Here is a 16,304-nt window from a genome sequence, read left to right on the forward strand (position 1 = left end):
GGAGATCTGGGTTGGATCCCTGGGTTGGGAAGATCCGCTGGAGAAGCAAATGTCCACCCACTTCAGTATTCCTGCCTGGAGAATCCCACGGACAGAGAAGTCTGGCCAGCTTCTCTGTTGGACACGACTTGAACAACTAACATACACACTGAGACTCAGTAGAATTTGCTACTTCCAGGATACATGCTCCTGCCTTGGGCTGGCAAGTAACCCCAAGCTTATAGGTGAGGAGAGTCAGCTGTTCCCTGACTTTGAGCAGTACTGGTCTTGTTCTTTGATTCATCGTCTTAAGTATCAATACAGTATATGCCACTGTCACTCAGGAAAAGGGCACCAGTCTGCAGTACCAGCCGTCCCCTCTCAGGGTCTTTCACTATATATACTGTCAGGCTGACATCACTGAAACCCTTCTTACGTGTGCACTGGTCCCAGGGGACCAGGCTGTACCCATACTGCAGCAGCTGGGACTTGCTGGCCCCAGGGTTGCCACACAGCAGGAGGTTGATCTCAGCATGAAATCTGTCTCTTCCTGTGTTACTAAAACCCTTCCCTATTTCCCGGAAAAGCTGAAGTGATTTCCTTTTTGAAATCTTTCTGTTCTTAATTGCTTGGACCTGAGGCTGAAGCAAATCTCTCATAAATGCTTGTTTGTCTGGAAAGTTTTTTAAGCAATTTCACATGCTTCTCTGAAAAAGTTTCTGTTCTGCTTCTTTATCTCCTTCATGCAGACACTTTGCATCCATTTTCTGATAATGAATGATACCAATGAGGGTTCTGTCAGCAGACTTCACATGACTCACTCCTGGATTGACTCAATAGGAACAGCTGGAGAGATGCTTGTAATGTTCACTCTGTCCCCAAGATGAACCTTGTCAACAATATCATTGTGAGCAAAAGGATGTCACCATGAGGCATCTGCCCTGCAAGCATATTTTCAGGAGACCCTCGGAGTCTGATCATCTGCTTGTCAGAGAACACGAGGCAGCCGTGGCTCTGCACCACACTGTGGTGGGGCAGCAGGCACATTTGCAGGCTCAGTGGCCTGACCCGGTCCATCTCTACCAGGACAGTGTGGGTGCACACTGGACACTGGAAGGAGGCCCCATACGCCTCTGGAATCAGCTAGGACATCCTGGTCATCATGACACAGATGGTGATGAGCTGACCAATGTCTTCTGGATTCAGTTTCTCATATTCAACGCACTGAATGGACCTACTTGAATCTGATGTTCTAAGACTGAGTCAGGTTAACTGTCAAAGATCTCGTTGACAGCCATTTTAAAAGTTAGGATAACTTATAGTGGGAGGCAGGTGAGCTGTCTGTATGGATTTTTGTCAAATGATTTTAAGTGTTCACAGTTTACATTTTAAAATGGCTCCCTAATAATAATTGTTTTCCCAAGTAAGTGGATGTATAGAGGTTCAACAGTATCAATGGCAATATTTTCATCTTTAGCCAGGTCAATAAAATCTCGAAAATTTGTTTTGCAGGTTTCCATACTTACATCTGTTCCTCAAATCACATGTTTTTGTTCTAGAAACTGCTCACTGGCTATTCTATTTTCTGTTGTTGGCCCATACTGCAAAACCACCTACAGACACTTTTGTGCAGACCCCAGGTCAGGCCTCCGCCTCATGGGTGTGCCTGTAATGCCACTGCTTGGGGTTTCCTCTATCTAAGAGCTGAGAGTAACATATGTTGTTTGGTGAACCAAGAACAAAACCAGGAGGAATCCCTCAAGAGTGCATCAGAGGAGAGCTGGAAAATACTATGTCCTGCACAACAGGGCTCTGCCAGCCAGTTCCAGGCCTGGCCAGCCTCATCTGCAGCTCTGTTAGATGGGTAGAATCCTGGCATCATTGTCTCTGACACAGAGACGGCCTGCTCCCTCACTTGCAGGAAGGAAAGTTTACTGCTCCAAAGCCTGAAGAACTCCAAGAGTACCTGGTAGATTGCGTTCCCAAATGTCCCAAGAAAATATTTTTTCAAAGCTTTGAAAAAATTTGAAGTATTAGAATTAAGTACTGAGGGTTTTCTGAAGATAATATCAATATATATTTAAAAGCATAAGGGAATAAACTACAAAGAAAGAAGTAAGAATCCAGAGTTATGTATCAAAAGTCAGTCAGGTCAGTTCATTGTATCTACGATGTATCTCATTTAAAAATATAATGGAAACATATCCAATTCGTTATAGTGTGTGCATACACAAACATACACACAGGGGAGCATATTCAAAACCCTGTAAAATTTCAGCAATAAAAACCATGAAAATACATATGAAGAATACTATAAATCTTTACTGAGGGTTAAGAAGATGACTATATAGATGGATACCATGTCTATGAATAAAAGGCTCATTATTTTAAAAACTATAACTTTCTCAAAAATAATCTATAAAATCCATATAAATAACAATGGCTTGGGGGTGCTGATATTCTCTGAAAGAAATGATCAGTTGAAAATTAATCTATTATTATTGAAAAAAGAAGATAAATATGGAGGCACCCACTCTACCAATTTGCAAAATTGCTGCAGATGGGGACTACAGCCATGAAATTAAAAGAGGCCTGCTCCTTGAAAGAAAAGCTATGACTAACCTAGACAGCATAATAAAAAGTAAAGACATTACTTTGCTGACAAAGGTCCATATAGTCAAAGCTATGGTTTTTCCAGTAGTCATGTATGGATGTGAGAGTTGGACATAAAGAAGGCTGAGCACTGAAGAATCAATTCTTTTGAACTGTGGTGCTGGAGAAGACTCTTGAGAGTCCCTTGGACTGCAAGGAGATCCAGTCAGTCCATCCTAAAGGAAATCAGTCCCAAGTGTTCACTGGAAGGACTGACGCTGAAGCTGAAACTCCAATACTTTGGCCACCTGATTCAAAGATCTGATTCATTAGAAAAGACCCTGATACTGGGAAAGATTGAAGGCAGGAGAAGGGGATGCAGAAGATGAGATAGTTGAGAGAAAAGATGGGATAGATGAGATAGTGATGGCATCACTGACTCAACGGACATGCGTTTGAGCAGGCTCTGGGATACGGTGAGGACAGGGAGGACAGGTGTGCTGCAGTCCATGGGGTCTCAGAGAGTCAGACATGACTGAGTGACAGAACAACAACAACAAAATAAATTATAAAGCTGCAACACAGAGTTCCCTGGAAACCACCACCTCCTTCTTGCTCGATATTACAGTGCTCATGTCAACTGCATTGTTTTTTTTTAACTCTTTTTATCTCAATCACATAATGAGAATGCAAATTAATTAAGGGGCAGACATTCACTCTTTTAATTCTTTGTACTCCTTGCACTGGAAATCCCCAATGGCTCAGCAATAAAGAATCTGTCTTTTGATCCTTGGGTCCAGAGGATCCTCTAGAGTAGGAAATCGTAACCTGCTCTAGTATTCTTGCCTGAAAAACCCCACGGACAGAGGAGCCTGGCGGGCTACAATCCAAAGGGTTGCAAAGAGTCGGACAAGACTGAGCAACTGAAAATGCACTGCTCACAGTAGTACAAAGGCTTTGTAAAGTGTACAGCACATGATCAGATTATAGGCATGCAGTGGCTACTTGAATGCAATTAAGAATTTTTTCACTAGAATATTCCCATTGTAATAAAGAGCCTGACCTCATCTGTGATGTTTAGCAGCTGATTTCTTTTTAAGCTGCCTTTCTTATTAGGCAAGAAAGCCCATCATGGATCTCCTTCTTTGAAACCTCTGGAAAATTTAAGCCTGTAAAATCTCCAGCCCAAGTAAATGGGAACTATTCTTAGCTTGTCCCTTAACTACTACAACTGTCCTGCCCATTCACAGGACTCTGCTCCACCCAGCCTAGGCCTGCATGGGCCCACTCTGCTTTCTTCAGGAGGTCCTGTGCAAGTAGTAAATTATCTTGTTTTGTGAAGTGTCATCAGCCTGGACATCTAAATGGGATAACCAAAGCACTCAGGTGAGGCAAAGTAATATGATTGGAAAAACATGACTCTGTTTCCAAGGCTAATTCAAAATGTGAGAAAAAAATAAGGAAACAGAACTTTTGTTACCATACATATCATTCAAACTTAGCCTTTAGATATAGAATATAGATATATGCCTTTAAAAAATGCTACTGGCTTGAAAGTTTACAGGAAAAAATGTACAAATATTCTCCCAAACAAAACTTCATAATTATCATATAAAATCATTGTTTTGATTATATATTTTCTAACAGAAACATTTTACATATTGAATTGCTCCATAAGAAATACCTACATATTATAGTGTCTCTTCTTCCCTCCTACGGACACTTTCACTAAATAAGTGTCTCCTAAGCAACCTCCCAAACTATTATTCTGCCTTTGTGTGACAGCTTCTGAAGAATGAATATATTCAGGTTCTTGCATCCAAGCCAAGCCATGAATTAATAAATTGGCAGGATTGGAACCATGTTCAACAACCTCCCTTGGATTCATACCTGCCAACTCTCCGTAGAAATAGAGCTGGGGGATTTTGGCAACCAACACCTTGAGTTTAGATTTGACTTATTCATTTTTCACTTAAAAAATCCTCCTCTGCCGATGTATTCAATGAATTTAATTCTTAAACACTTCAGTTGATAAGAGCCTAAATTCTCATTAAAGTGATTCTTCTGCAAAGAGGATACAGCACCAAGCAGAAAATACAGGCTTTTCTCTACAAGAAACCTATTTTTCCCTCCACTTCCTGGTTTTTGTACATTTAGTTCCCTTTTAATGTTAATTTTTAGATTTTCTCTGGCATCTCTAAACACTTCATATTTCATTTGACTAGCTATTTTTCTTACTATTTCAGGAAAAAAGGCAAATGCTTGCAGTAAGAAAAAGGATGCATAAAATGAAGAATATAAACTTACAAATGACTGTCTCCTTTGTGTAAAGGGTACAGGGGAAATTTGTTTGTTTTATTAATCATTTCATTTTAAATCCGAGAAGCTGTGTGAGACAAATGGAAAATGCCAGCAAGGATGACATGACAAAGAGGCTAATAAACTGCTGGATGCTTATAACTGTGAGAGGAGCTAAGCAACATAAACTGCCTCCTGGGAACGGAGCGGGTAGCTGAGCTAAAGCAGGTCACAGGCAGGCTAAACACCACACTGACAGTAAAGAAGAATGCCATCAAGTACCCCCAAATAGCTCACAAATGCACCAAAATATTGACGGTTTATGACATATTATTATTGCAAGGCAAATTAAAGATCACATCCAATGTTTTCCCATGTATCATCTAACTGAAAAACACCTAGACCTAGTGTTTATTTTTTTCAGGGGATGATGGTTAGAGAAAAAAAATGACTTTCTGTACTTTGTGACAGATACTGAATAATTTGAGCATCTCTGACACTAACGATACAATGAAGGTGAAATAAAATATTTCAATGATTAATTTTTTAATCTGTGGAAAATTTCCTTATGAATAAATAAATCACATAGACGTGATTTTCTGACCTTTAAATTTTAAAATATTTATTTCAATTTTATTTATTTTTGGCTGTGCTGGGTTTTTGTTGCTGTGTGGGTTTTTTTTCTACAGTTACGGAGAGCAGGGGTTACTCTCTAGTTGAGGTGTGCTCAGTAGTTGTGGCTCGAGCACCCTAAAGCACAGGTAAAGTAGTTGTGGCACGCAGGTTTAACTGCCGCATGGCATGTGGGATCCTCCTGAACTACGGAGCGAACCTGTGTCCCCTACATTGCAAGGCAGATTCTTAACCAGTGACCCACTGGGGAAGCCCTTGATTTTTTTTTTAACATTTAATTTATCCATTACACTATTTTGTGCTCTGAATAGGCAGCAATATTAGTGAAGAAAAAAGTCCTAAAATATATCTTATCAATGACTTATTGTTTCTCTTTGCATAAAAACTAGGAAGTCTGAAATGCTAGACACACGGTTGCCAAGGGGGAAGAGATGTGGGAGAGGGATGGATTGGGAATCTGGGATTAGCAGATGTAAACTATTATATATAGGATGGATAGACAACTGTATGGCATAGGAAACTATATTCAGTATCCTGGGATAAACCATAATGGAAAAGATTATTAAAGAAAGAAATGTGTATATCTGTATAACTGTGTCATTTTGCTGTATACCAGAGATTGGCACAACATTGTAAAGTCGACTATACTTCAGTAAAAAAATACAATTAACAGCAACGACAACAAACTAACGGATGAATTTTGAAAACAGAAATGCTAGTTAGAAGTTACCTTCTTGATGGTCTCCAGCATGGAGCGCCCTCCCTGCCAGGGCTTGGAGTTCTTTCTGATACATGACAGACTAGCCATGCTGTGCCACTTCCGGTCCTCTAGCTTCTTATGAAAAGCGTTAGCAAGCAGAAGCACCGTGTCATATATGTAAAGGTTTGAAATCTGAAAAGACATTAGACAGTAATCATTAGAATCACTGATGCCAACCATCAAGAATAAGGAGAAAAGTATCAGCTCAGTTGCTTCTGTAAATGTCATAGATAGCTGGTTTACTGGGTTATTTGTTAAGCAGAAGGTTTCTTTTTTTTCATTTCCTGGACAATTTTGCTATTGAGAATGAAGTCTTGTCTGATTGTATGCCTCAACTGCTTTTTCAGCTTATTTAGGTGTGAGAGAGATGATAAAAAAGAGGAGTTTCGACAGAGGCAAGGCTGTTAGTGTCAGACCTTAGAAAATCACTGGTCCTTATTTCTTTCTGAGGAAGTAAGGATCTAAGGGTTTAAGATTGGAAGGGAAAATGAATAATACATTTTCTGAAGATGTCAAATTTTTGCATTCTGGTTTTTCAGATGGAGAAATATCAACTTGATTTTACATGGAAGATGAGTGTCATAGGTGCCACATGTCACCATTTGCCTATATGTTTGTGCCTATGGAGATTCAGTAATGAAAAAGTGAGAGGAAACAGCACCATTCATAAACATTACAATGATCAAGGGTCTATACAAAATTATATACAGGTGCATTGCAATTAACAAGACAAATACCATAAACTGCTGTTTGTGAATGTGTGTTTACATTAATGATTTCTTCTTCTAAGGTAATCATATTAACTTCCCTCTACATAGATTTTAAAATAAATTATACAAATATTTGATACACTGTATTGCACTCTTAGAGTTTGCCAGAATCACTGTCCTCACTGTTAATTACCAATGTTGTCTATTTTTTAAATAATTTAGAAATAACATTTTAAAAATATAGATACCATGAGATATCCAAGGTCAACAACAGTGGTTTAATGTTATATCATTCCCTTTCTGAAGAAAAAAAAATCAATATAAAATAAAAAATGAGAACTCAACATAGCTATAAAAAATAAATCCATTTTAAGCATGTAAATCTTCTCAGATATTTAGGAGTCTTGTTATCACATTTTTTCTTGAAAATAAAGGGGACAATACTTTGATTACCCTTTGCTTATAATTAATCATGAAGGAATCTTATGAAATTTTCTGCCCACATCACAGCATGCTACTAAACTTTAACTATTAGGATGATGAGAATTTGAACAACTGTTAATAAGCACTTCCTAACGGACGGTGCCTTTGAATTTTCTAACTAGGTAAATCTTTAACCACTTGTTTTTGTAGATTTTCCTTTAAAGAGACTTTCAACATTCTTATGCACCACATGAAATATCAGTTTGTTCTTTATAAGGAAATATTTGGATAGGCCATTCTCATCTTCGCCCCCACCCCACCAGATAATTCCTAGAGAAATGCCTGTAACTGGCAATGAATGAAGAGTAATGCTTGAAGTTAAAAGTAGCTGATAAAATGAACTTCATCTGAATCAGACTGAATACCCAAAAGGTAAATCTAGAAGAAACGTGAAGGATGAATGAGTTGTATCCAAAAGTCTGGGGCAAATCTTCTGATATTTCTCAATAATCTACAATAATTTGACCTTTTCTAACATCCCATGACTCCACTGCCTCAAACTCTCTTGCTCTAAGCAATCCAGCTTTATCTTGTTTCACCCTCTGGCTGACTGCTTCAAGTGTGTAGATGAGAGAGTTGTGGGAACATCCTCTGATGTCTCTTTATCTGTCTCTAACTAGTTAACATCCTCTCGTACTCAATTCATGGGTCCCAGGCTGGGTGAATCCTACCCTGACAACTTCTCAGGATTCTCCCCACTGCCAGGCTAGGTGGGCAGTTCTTGTTTTATCTATCGGAACACTCAGTGCATATCTCTATTGAAGCATATCAGAATGCTAAAATTTCTTTTAAATTGCTTTTCACATAGAATATAAGTTCCTTCTGGATAGGGGCCCATATTGCAATATTTTTGCCTTTTGCACTTTTTGTTTCCCTTATTTTTTATTTCCTCTTGACTTAGCCCAGAGTCTAGCACATAGTTGGTTTTTCATAAATAGTTGTCAAAGAAAGAAAGTCAAAGAAAAGAAAGTCTAGTTCAACATCAGTTAGGTTTAACAGAAGTCAAGATGTGAGCGATCTGATAACTGGTGACACTTCTTATGGCATAGTCTCCTTTGCATATCTAGAGGCATGCACTTTAGCATCCATGCTGGACTAAAAGGTCAGTGATTTGTAGTCAATATGTGACAAGTGTTTTTGACAAATGACTGCCTCTCTTTGTTTGCTCACATCCCGAACTACAGAATCAAAAGGGGGTGATGACATTCTCTGAGCTTTCCATTATCCCTTCTTTTACTTCTTTCTTAGCAAATTCCTATTCTCTTTTGAGGTCTGTGCTCTTTACCATGGTGCACATTACAGCCCCTCTCTGCCATTACCTACTGACCTCTTGGTCACTTTTTATTCAGATGACCTTTGCTTCTACTCTGGCCATGACAAGCACAAGTGACTATTTATTAGACACAAATGAACAACTCCTCTAACATCTTAAATGTCTGCATCCCACCATTTGACCAATCGTGTCTCTCTATCTGCTCTAACAACATTTGTTTTCTGACTTTACTGAACCATCAACACCAACCTCCTCTACATGCCAACTTTCCGATATCTCACACCTTCTTTGATTTGCTCTGAAACATTCTCCTTCCTTTAGTAGTTGATTACTTGGTATAATTTCTAGGCAGCTCCTCATCTCAGCATTCTTCCTCTGTCTTTCTCTTATTTTTCAGTGTTTCTGTTGAAAGTTTAATACTCAGAACTAACTTTATTTGCAGATGTGAACTGACTAGGAGAGATTTGGATAAAATGTTATCTCTCTTGATCTTAACAAAATGCTTCTGACACAGAGACTGAGATAACATTAGAATGGTTTGGAGCAAATATTACTTCTGCTATGTTCAAAACAAGTTTGCCTTCATTTTAACAGCCTTAAACTGTCAAACCATGTCTCATCCATCTAGACATCATGCAACTGACTTTGAATCTACATTTTATATCTATCATATTTTAAGTTTTAGGCATATTATTCAGTGACTTAACAATCTGAATATTGATGATGTAAGAAAATATAAGCTTTCTCTTCTAGTTTTATGTCATTTACAAATCTGATAGACGTATTTTATTCATTTTAATTTGTGTAGTTTAAAAATCTTGAAAATACTAGGTCTGAGTGAAGTCAAAGTTGATCAGTCATCTCCGACTGTTTGGGACCCCCTACGACTATACAGTCCATAGAATTCTCCAGGACAGAATATTGGACTGGGTAACATTTCCCTTCTCCAGGGGATCTTCCCAACCCAGGGATCAAAGCCAGGTCTTCTGCATTGCAGGTGGATTCTTTACCAACTGAGCCACAAGGGAAGCCCTAGGTCCAAAGACAGACTCTTCAGATAACCATAGAGAATTCCTTGCACTTCAAGAGCAGAATATCTATCAGTGTGGTTTTACTATTCCACTAGTTCCATACTTCCCAAACTGAGGGTAAGAGAAACTCTGGTGAAAAGCTGTAAATATTAAAGGTACTCAAAGCTACATAATACATCTGGGCCATGTTCTAGGCTTATCAATTTTGCCTGAAGATTTGGAGACAAAACAAAGTAGTTTAGCTGATTACTTTTTGAGATGTTGTTGTTCAATCACTCAGTTGTGTCTGACTCTGTGACCCCACAGACTGCAGCATGTCACGCTTCCCTGTCCTTCACCATCTCCTGGAGCTTGCTCAAACTCACGTCCATTGAGTCGGTGATGCCATCCAACCATCTCATCCTCTGTCATCCTCTTCTTCTCCTTCCTTCAATCTTTTCCAGTATCAGGGTCTTTTCTAATGAGTCAGATCTTTGCATCAGATGGCCAAAATATTGGAGCTTCAGCTTTAGCATCAGTCCTTCCAATTTAGGATTGATTTCCTTTCAGATTGACTGGTTTGATCTCCTTGCAGTCCAAGGGACTCTCTAGAGTCTTCTCCAGCACTCACAGTTCAAAAGCATCAATTCTTTGGCACTCAGCTTTCTTCACAGTCCAACTCTCACATCCATACATGACTACTGGAAAAACCATAGCTATGACTATAGAGACTTTTGCTGGCAAAGTAATGTCTCTGTTTTTTAATATGCTGTCTAGCTTTGTCATAGCTTTTCTTCCAAGGAGCAAGCATCTTTTAATTTCATGGCTGCAGTTACCATCTGCTGTAATTTTGGAGCCCAAGAAAATAAAGTCTAACACTGTTTCCATTGTTTCTCCATCTATTTTCCATGAAGTGATAGAAGCGGATGCTATGATCTTAGTTTTCTGAATGCTGAGTTTTAAGCCAGCCTTTTCACTCTCCTCCTTCACCTTCATCAAGACGCTCTTTAGTTCCTTTCTGCCATAAGGGTGGTGTCATTTGCATATCTGACGTTACTGATATTTCTCCCAGCAATCTTGATTCAAGATATATTACTTTTAATTTAAAGAAACTCATATATGGTATAACTTTTAAAGACAATAATAAGAGTATGTTGTGAACTTTTAAAAAAAATCTGAAGCCAAAATGTCTACTATCTTTTGTTCTTCGTAGTCGTTGGTGAAAATGTTTGAATGGCATCAATTTATATAGACTTTTTAATGTTTTCCTAAAGGAAAATTTTTCAATGCTACATTAAAATCAACAAAGAATAGAAAGATTTACCACATCATCTAAATCTAAAAAAAAAAAAATATTAAGTAGGCTTTGGTGATGCCTGTTCTTAAGGAAGTCCTATTATCTTGTTTAAAGTTCCTCAAGCCATGTATTTAATAGTATATTCTTCTGGGAGATGGTGAAGGACTGGGAAGCCTGACATGCTGCACTGCATGGGGTCACAAAGAATCGGACAGGACTGAGCAACTGAACAACAGCAATGTATCTGAATATTAATTTTACTGTGTTAAACACTTGTTATCAGAATCTTTCTACCTCCCTTTTGAAAACTGGGACAATATGCCAATGTCTTGTACTTGGGTTCTCTTCCTAAATATTTCTTTAATATTTCTAAATTACAACATTGTGATCAGATCTACAGCTTTATTAACTGCTCTGAGAAATTATTTTTCAGGCCTCATTTTAGAACAGTAAGGCATACTCTAACCACCTCTAACCTGCTCCTTCTAATCTAATGATTTACTTATCTTTAAATGACTTTTACCCTAATCTTTCCAATTTTAAGGTGGAGAAACAGAAGCAAAAGGATTTGAGTGTTTCTATTTTCTCTCCATTAGCAGCCAAACTAACATTCGTTTTGTGCGTGTGCTCAGTTGTGTCTGGCTCTTCATGACCCCATGGACTGTAGCCCACCAGGCTCCTCTGTCCACGGGCTTTCCCAGGCAAGTATTCTGGAATAAGTTGCCATTTCCTACTTCAAGGGATTTTCCTGACCCATGGATCGAACTCACATCTCTTGCATCTCTGCATTGGTAGAGGGATTCTTTACCACCATGCCACCTAGGAAGACAACATTAATTTCATCAAGCAGTAAATGGCTTACTTCCTTTTGTTTCATATATTGCTAAAAACTGTTTCTAGCTGAAAGGTATCTTTGACATTTAGTTTGCAACTTCAGCTAATTCTGAATTTTAGTCTTTCTGGCACTAATTTAAAGATTGAGGAAACTTGGCTCTTGTTCTTTCTAAGTATTACTTAGGCTTACCCAGTAGAAGGACAGTTGCTGAAGCTGAAGCTTCAATACCTTGGTCATCTGATGCATAGAACCGACTCATTGCCAAAGACCCTGATGCTGGGAAAGATTGAACGCAGGAGGAGAGGATGAAAGAGGATGAGATGGTTGGATGGCATCACCGATTCAATGGACGTGAGTTTGATCAAATACTGGGAAATGGTGAAGGACAAGGAAGCCTGGCGTGCTGCAGTCCATGGGGTCACAAAGAGTTAGACGACTGAGCAACTGAACAACAGCAAAATATTACTCTCCTTTCTGTGTACTCTCCTTTCTGCGTACTCTCCTTTCTGCGTACTCTCCTTTCTGCGTACTCTCCTTTCTGCGTACTCTCCTTTCTGTGTACACTAAAACACGTAACAGGCCAGAGATCTCTAGAGGCTCACCCTCTTCTCTAGATGTGCCCTCTTCTCCTCTGTTGTACAGATTATTGTGACTGCTAGGTTTCTGTTTTCAGAGGTCATAAGAATCATATTTTCATACCTTTTTCTCTGAGTTTGTCTTTAAGTTGGATCCTGCTGATATGATATATGTCTACCTGTGATCCTTTTTTATCTGCACAGTGGACTCCAAGTTGAGAGAGGGTTGTTTCTCCCAGGGAACCCCTTACTCTCAATTTTTAAAGTTCTTTTCTTGTTATTTTCTTTAACTTCAGTGAGATAAAACATACACCAAGGCCAGATTTTTATCAAATGCTCCACTTTTAGTGGAACATTTTAAATTCAAGAGCCCAGCATTTAGGCACTTCATTATATAAATCTTCACATATAAAAGTTTCTGTCAGTTTTCCTTTTACATATTAAACATTTAGTCAAATTCTATTACATATAATAGGGATGTTAATACACAATAGATGCACAAAGAAAAGTAATCTTCCCACTTTCTTCGATCTGTAGCTTTGAGGGGTGTATGAAGAAGGTACGGGGCAGGAGGAGCGCTACTTCCAGTACATCCTTAATTCATTAGATATGTCTGGGAATACAGAGATAAATAAAATATTTGTTCCCTGGTTTCAAGGAACTCAACTGAATCAGAAGGATTGTGCTGTTAGGCGAATATGCTTTGAAATATTGTGCAGTATCTTGCTGCTTTCCCAATCTGTACATTTCCTACTACCTCTTTCAACAGAAACAGCCTTTAATATCTCATGATTTTCTAAATCAAAGTTCTTTCACATTTCTATTTAAAACTCTATCATTTCCACATCAATTATACTCAGAACCAATTAATATCAAAAGATGGGTCATTAGTAGAAAACTCAAACTTTGTTTAGGATTGAGTGGCTCACTTGACTTCTATTTTCTTACCAATTACTTTCAAATCTAAATTTTTACAAAGGTGCAAAGCACCATGGTAGGTATGATGGGAAAAAGAAAGAAAGACAAATATTTAATGTGATTTTATGATGCCTAGAGGGAACTTATTCTAAAGGAGCTTAAAAATCTACTAGCAAAGTTTTGTGGGCAATGATTCCGGAACCAGCTGTTGGGTAAATACACACTGCTCATTACAATGGTGGAGAAGGAAATGGCAAACCACTCCAGTATTCTTGCCTAGAAAATCCCATGGACAGAGTAGCCTGGTGGGCTGTTGTCTATGGGGTCACACAGAGTCGGACATGACTGAAGCGACTTAGCAGCAGCAGCAGCAGCAGCATTACAATGGTAATAAGTATGAAGAAATGGTTAGATAAATGGCCATTTATCTAAAATATTCAAAGCTGACTAAAAATAGGGAAACTATTATCTTTCAAATAAGGAAGTGGTTTAGCCAAGTCACCTTGTTTATCTAGTATTATTATGAATGAACTAGTTCTCCTGGAATTATTTTTCCAGCCTCTTCAAACTGAACATCTCTAAGTACTAAAATATTATTTCTATTGAACATTTGAAGGAATAGGTTTCTAAAATAGATCTTATGTTTTTTCCTACTTATGAAATTGACCGTGACTTTAATCTTTCTTGGTATCTCAGGGTTACTGTTTAAATATTAACTAATAAACTAGCTAAGAAGAGGTGGCAAGAATACACAGAAGAACTGTACAAAAAATATCCTCACGACCCAGATAATCACGATGGTGTGATCACTCACTTAGAGCCAGACATCCTGGAATGTGAAGGCAAGTGGGCCTTAGAAAACATCACTATGAACAAAGCTAGTGGAGGTAATGGAATTCCAGTTGAGCTATTTCAAATCCTGAAAGATGATGCTGTGAAAGTGCTGTACTAAATATGCCAGCAAATTTGGAAAACTCCAGCAGTGGCCACAGGACTGCAAAAGCTCAGTTTTCATTCTAATCCCAAAGAAAGGCAATGCCAAAGAATGCTCAAACTACCGCACAATTGCACTCATCTCACACGCTAGGAAAGTAATGCTCAAAATTCTCCAAGCCAGGCTTCAGCAATACATGAACCGTGAACTTCCTGATGTTCAAGCTGGTTTTAGAATAGGCAGAGGAACCAGAGATCAAATTGCCAACATCCGCTGGATCATGGAAAAGGCAAGAGAGTTCCAGAAAAACATCTATTTCTGCTTTATTGACTATGCCAAAGCCTTTGACTGTGTGGATTACAATTAACTGTGGAAAATTCTGAAAGAGATGGGAATACCAGACCACCTAACCTGCCTCTTGAGAAATCTGTATGCAGGTCAGGAAGCAACAGTTAGAACTGGACATGGAACAACAGACTAGTTCCAAATAGGAAAAGGAGTACATCAAGGCTGTACATTGTCAGTCTGCTTATTTAACTTCTATGTAGAGTACATCATGAGAAACGCTGGACTGGAAGAAATACAAGCTTGGAATCAAGATGGCCGGAAGAAATATCAATAACCTTAGATATGCAGATGGCACCACTCTTATGGCAGAAAGTGAAGAGGAACTGAAAAGCCTCTTGATGAAAGTGAAAGAGCAGGGTGAAAAAGTTGGCTTAAAGCTCAACATTCAGAAAATGAAAATCATGGCATCTGGTCCCATCACTTCATGGGAAATAGATGGGGAAACAGTGGAAACAGTGTCAGACTTTATTTTTGGGGGCTCCAAAACCACTGCAGATGTGACTGCAGCCATGAAACTAAAAGACGCTTACTCCTTGGAAGAAAAGTTATGACCAACCTAGACAGCATATTCAAAAGCAGAGACATTACTTTGCCAACAAAGGTCCATCTAGTCAAGGGTATGGTTTTTCCAGTGGTCATGTATGGATGCGAGAGTTGGACTGTGAAGAAGGCAGAGCGCTGAAGAATTGATGTTTTTGAACTGTGGTGTTGGAGAAGACTCTTGAGAGTCCCTTGGACTGCAAGGAGATCCAACTAGTCCATTCTAAAGGAGATCAGCCCTGGGATTTCTTTGGAAGGAATAATGCTAAAGCTGAAACTCCAGTACTTTGGCCACCTCATGCAAAAAGTTGACTCACTGGAAAAGACTCTGATGCTGGGAGGGATTGGGGGCAGGAGGAGAAGGGGACAACAGAGGATGAGATGGCTGGATGGCATCACTGACTCAATGGACATGAGTCTGAGTAAACTCTGGGAGTTGGTGACGGACAGAGAGGCCTGGCGTGCTGTGATTCATCGGGTCGCAAAGAGTCGGACACGACTGTGTGACTGAACTGAACTGAACTGAATAAACTAGCTATATACTATAGTGATACACTTGGAACTGTATTATAATGAGTTGTTTTACAGAAAAGGTGCTGCTCTGGTAGGGTATTTGAAGTAGCATATCTCTTTGATTTCTCTGTTTATGTTTCTTGTGTCGTTACAGGTCTTCCTATGCCCTATTCTTGTTGATGTGCCTGTCTTTGTCAAACCTCCTTCAAACTGACATATTGAGATGGCCAGTGCAAAGTGAAATAACACAAAAAATTCTGATAGGAGTTTCCTTAAGAAAAAGTAATAGGATCCAGATGAGTATTAAAAGGGCATTCTTATGTGTAAGCTACAGGGAATTTATGTTATTTTATTTTATTCATTTTGCTGCTCAGAGATTGTATTCATTTACTTTCAAATTTTTTGTTGTATTCTGAATAGCAAAGGTTTTAGCTATCTCCCATCTGAGTTGGATATAATTTTATATAACACTTCTGCATTTTCAGATTTCTAAATATTTTTCTGATGAAGTCTTTCCAACCAGAAATTAATCTTTAAAAAGGAATAAGCTTCTATATCCTTGTTATGCCAAAAAAGGCAAACAAATTTATTAGCTTAATAATTTGG

At 38.6% G+C, this 16,304-nt stretch overlaps 1 protein-coding gene and 1 pseudogene across 3 annotated transcripts in view; both read right to left on the minus strand.

Annotated features, from left to right (window-relative positions):
- The window catches only part of GRID2 (glutamate ionotropic receptor delta type subunit 2), a 1,666,133-nt gene that overhangs the window by 610,069 nt on the left and 1,039,760 nt on the right, over positions 1–16,304 (minus strand). For all 3 annotated transcript variants that reach the window (XM_069593668.1, XM_069593665.1, XM_069593666.1), the window contains one exon: positions 6,233–6,394. In XM_069593668.1, the coding sequence (XP_069449769.1) occupies positions 6,233–6,394 (162 nt within the window). The remainder of the gene's footprint in view (positions 1–6,232; positions 6,395–16,304) is intronic.
- On the minus strand, positions 137–1,824 carry LOC138442827 (DNA replication licensing factor MCM4 pseudogene; annotated as a pseudogene).

Source organism: Ovis canadensis, chromosome 6, assembly GCF_042477335.2.
Source record: "Ovis canadensis isolate MfBH-ARS-UI-01 breed Bighorn chromosome 6, ARS-UI_OviCan_v2, whole genome shotgun sequence".
In the NCBI taxonomy this organism is placed as follows: Eukaryota; Metazoa; Chordata; class Mammalia; order Artiodactyla; family Bovidae; genus Ovis; species Ovis canadensis.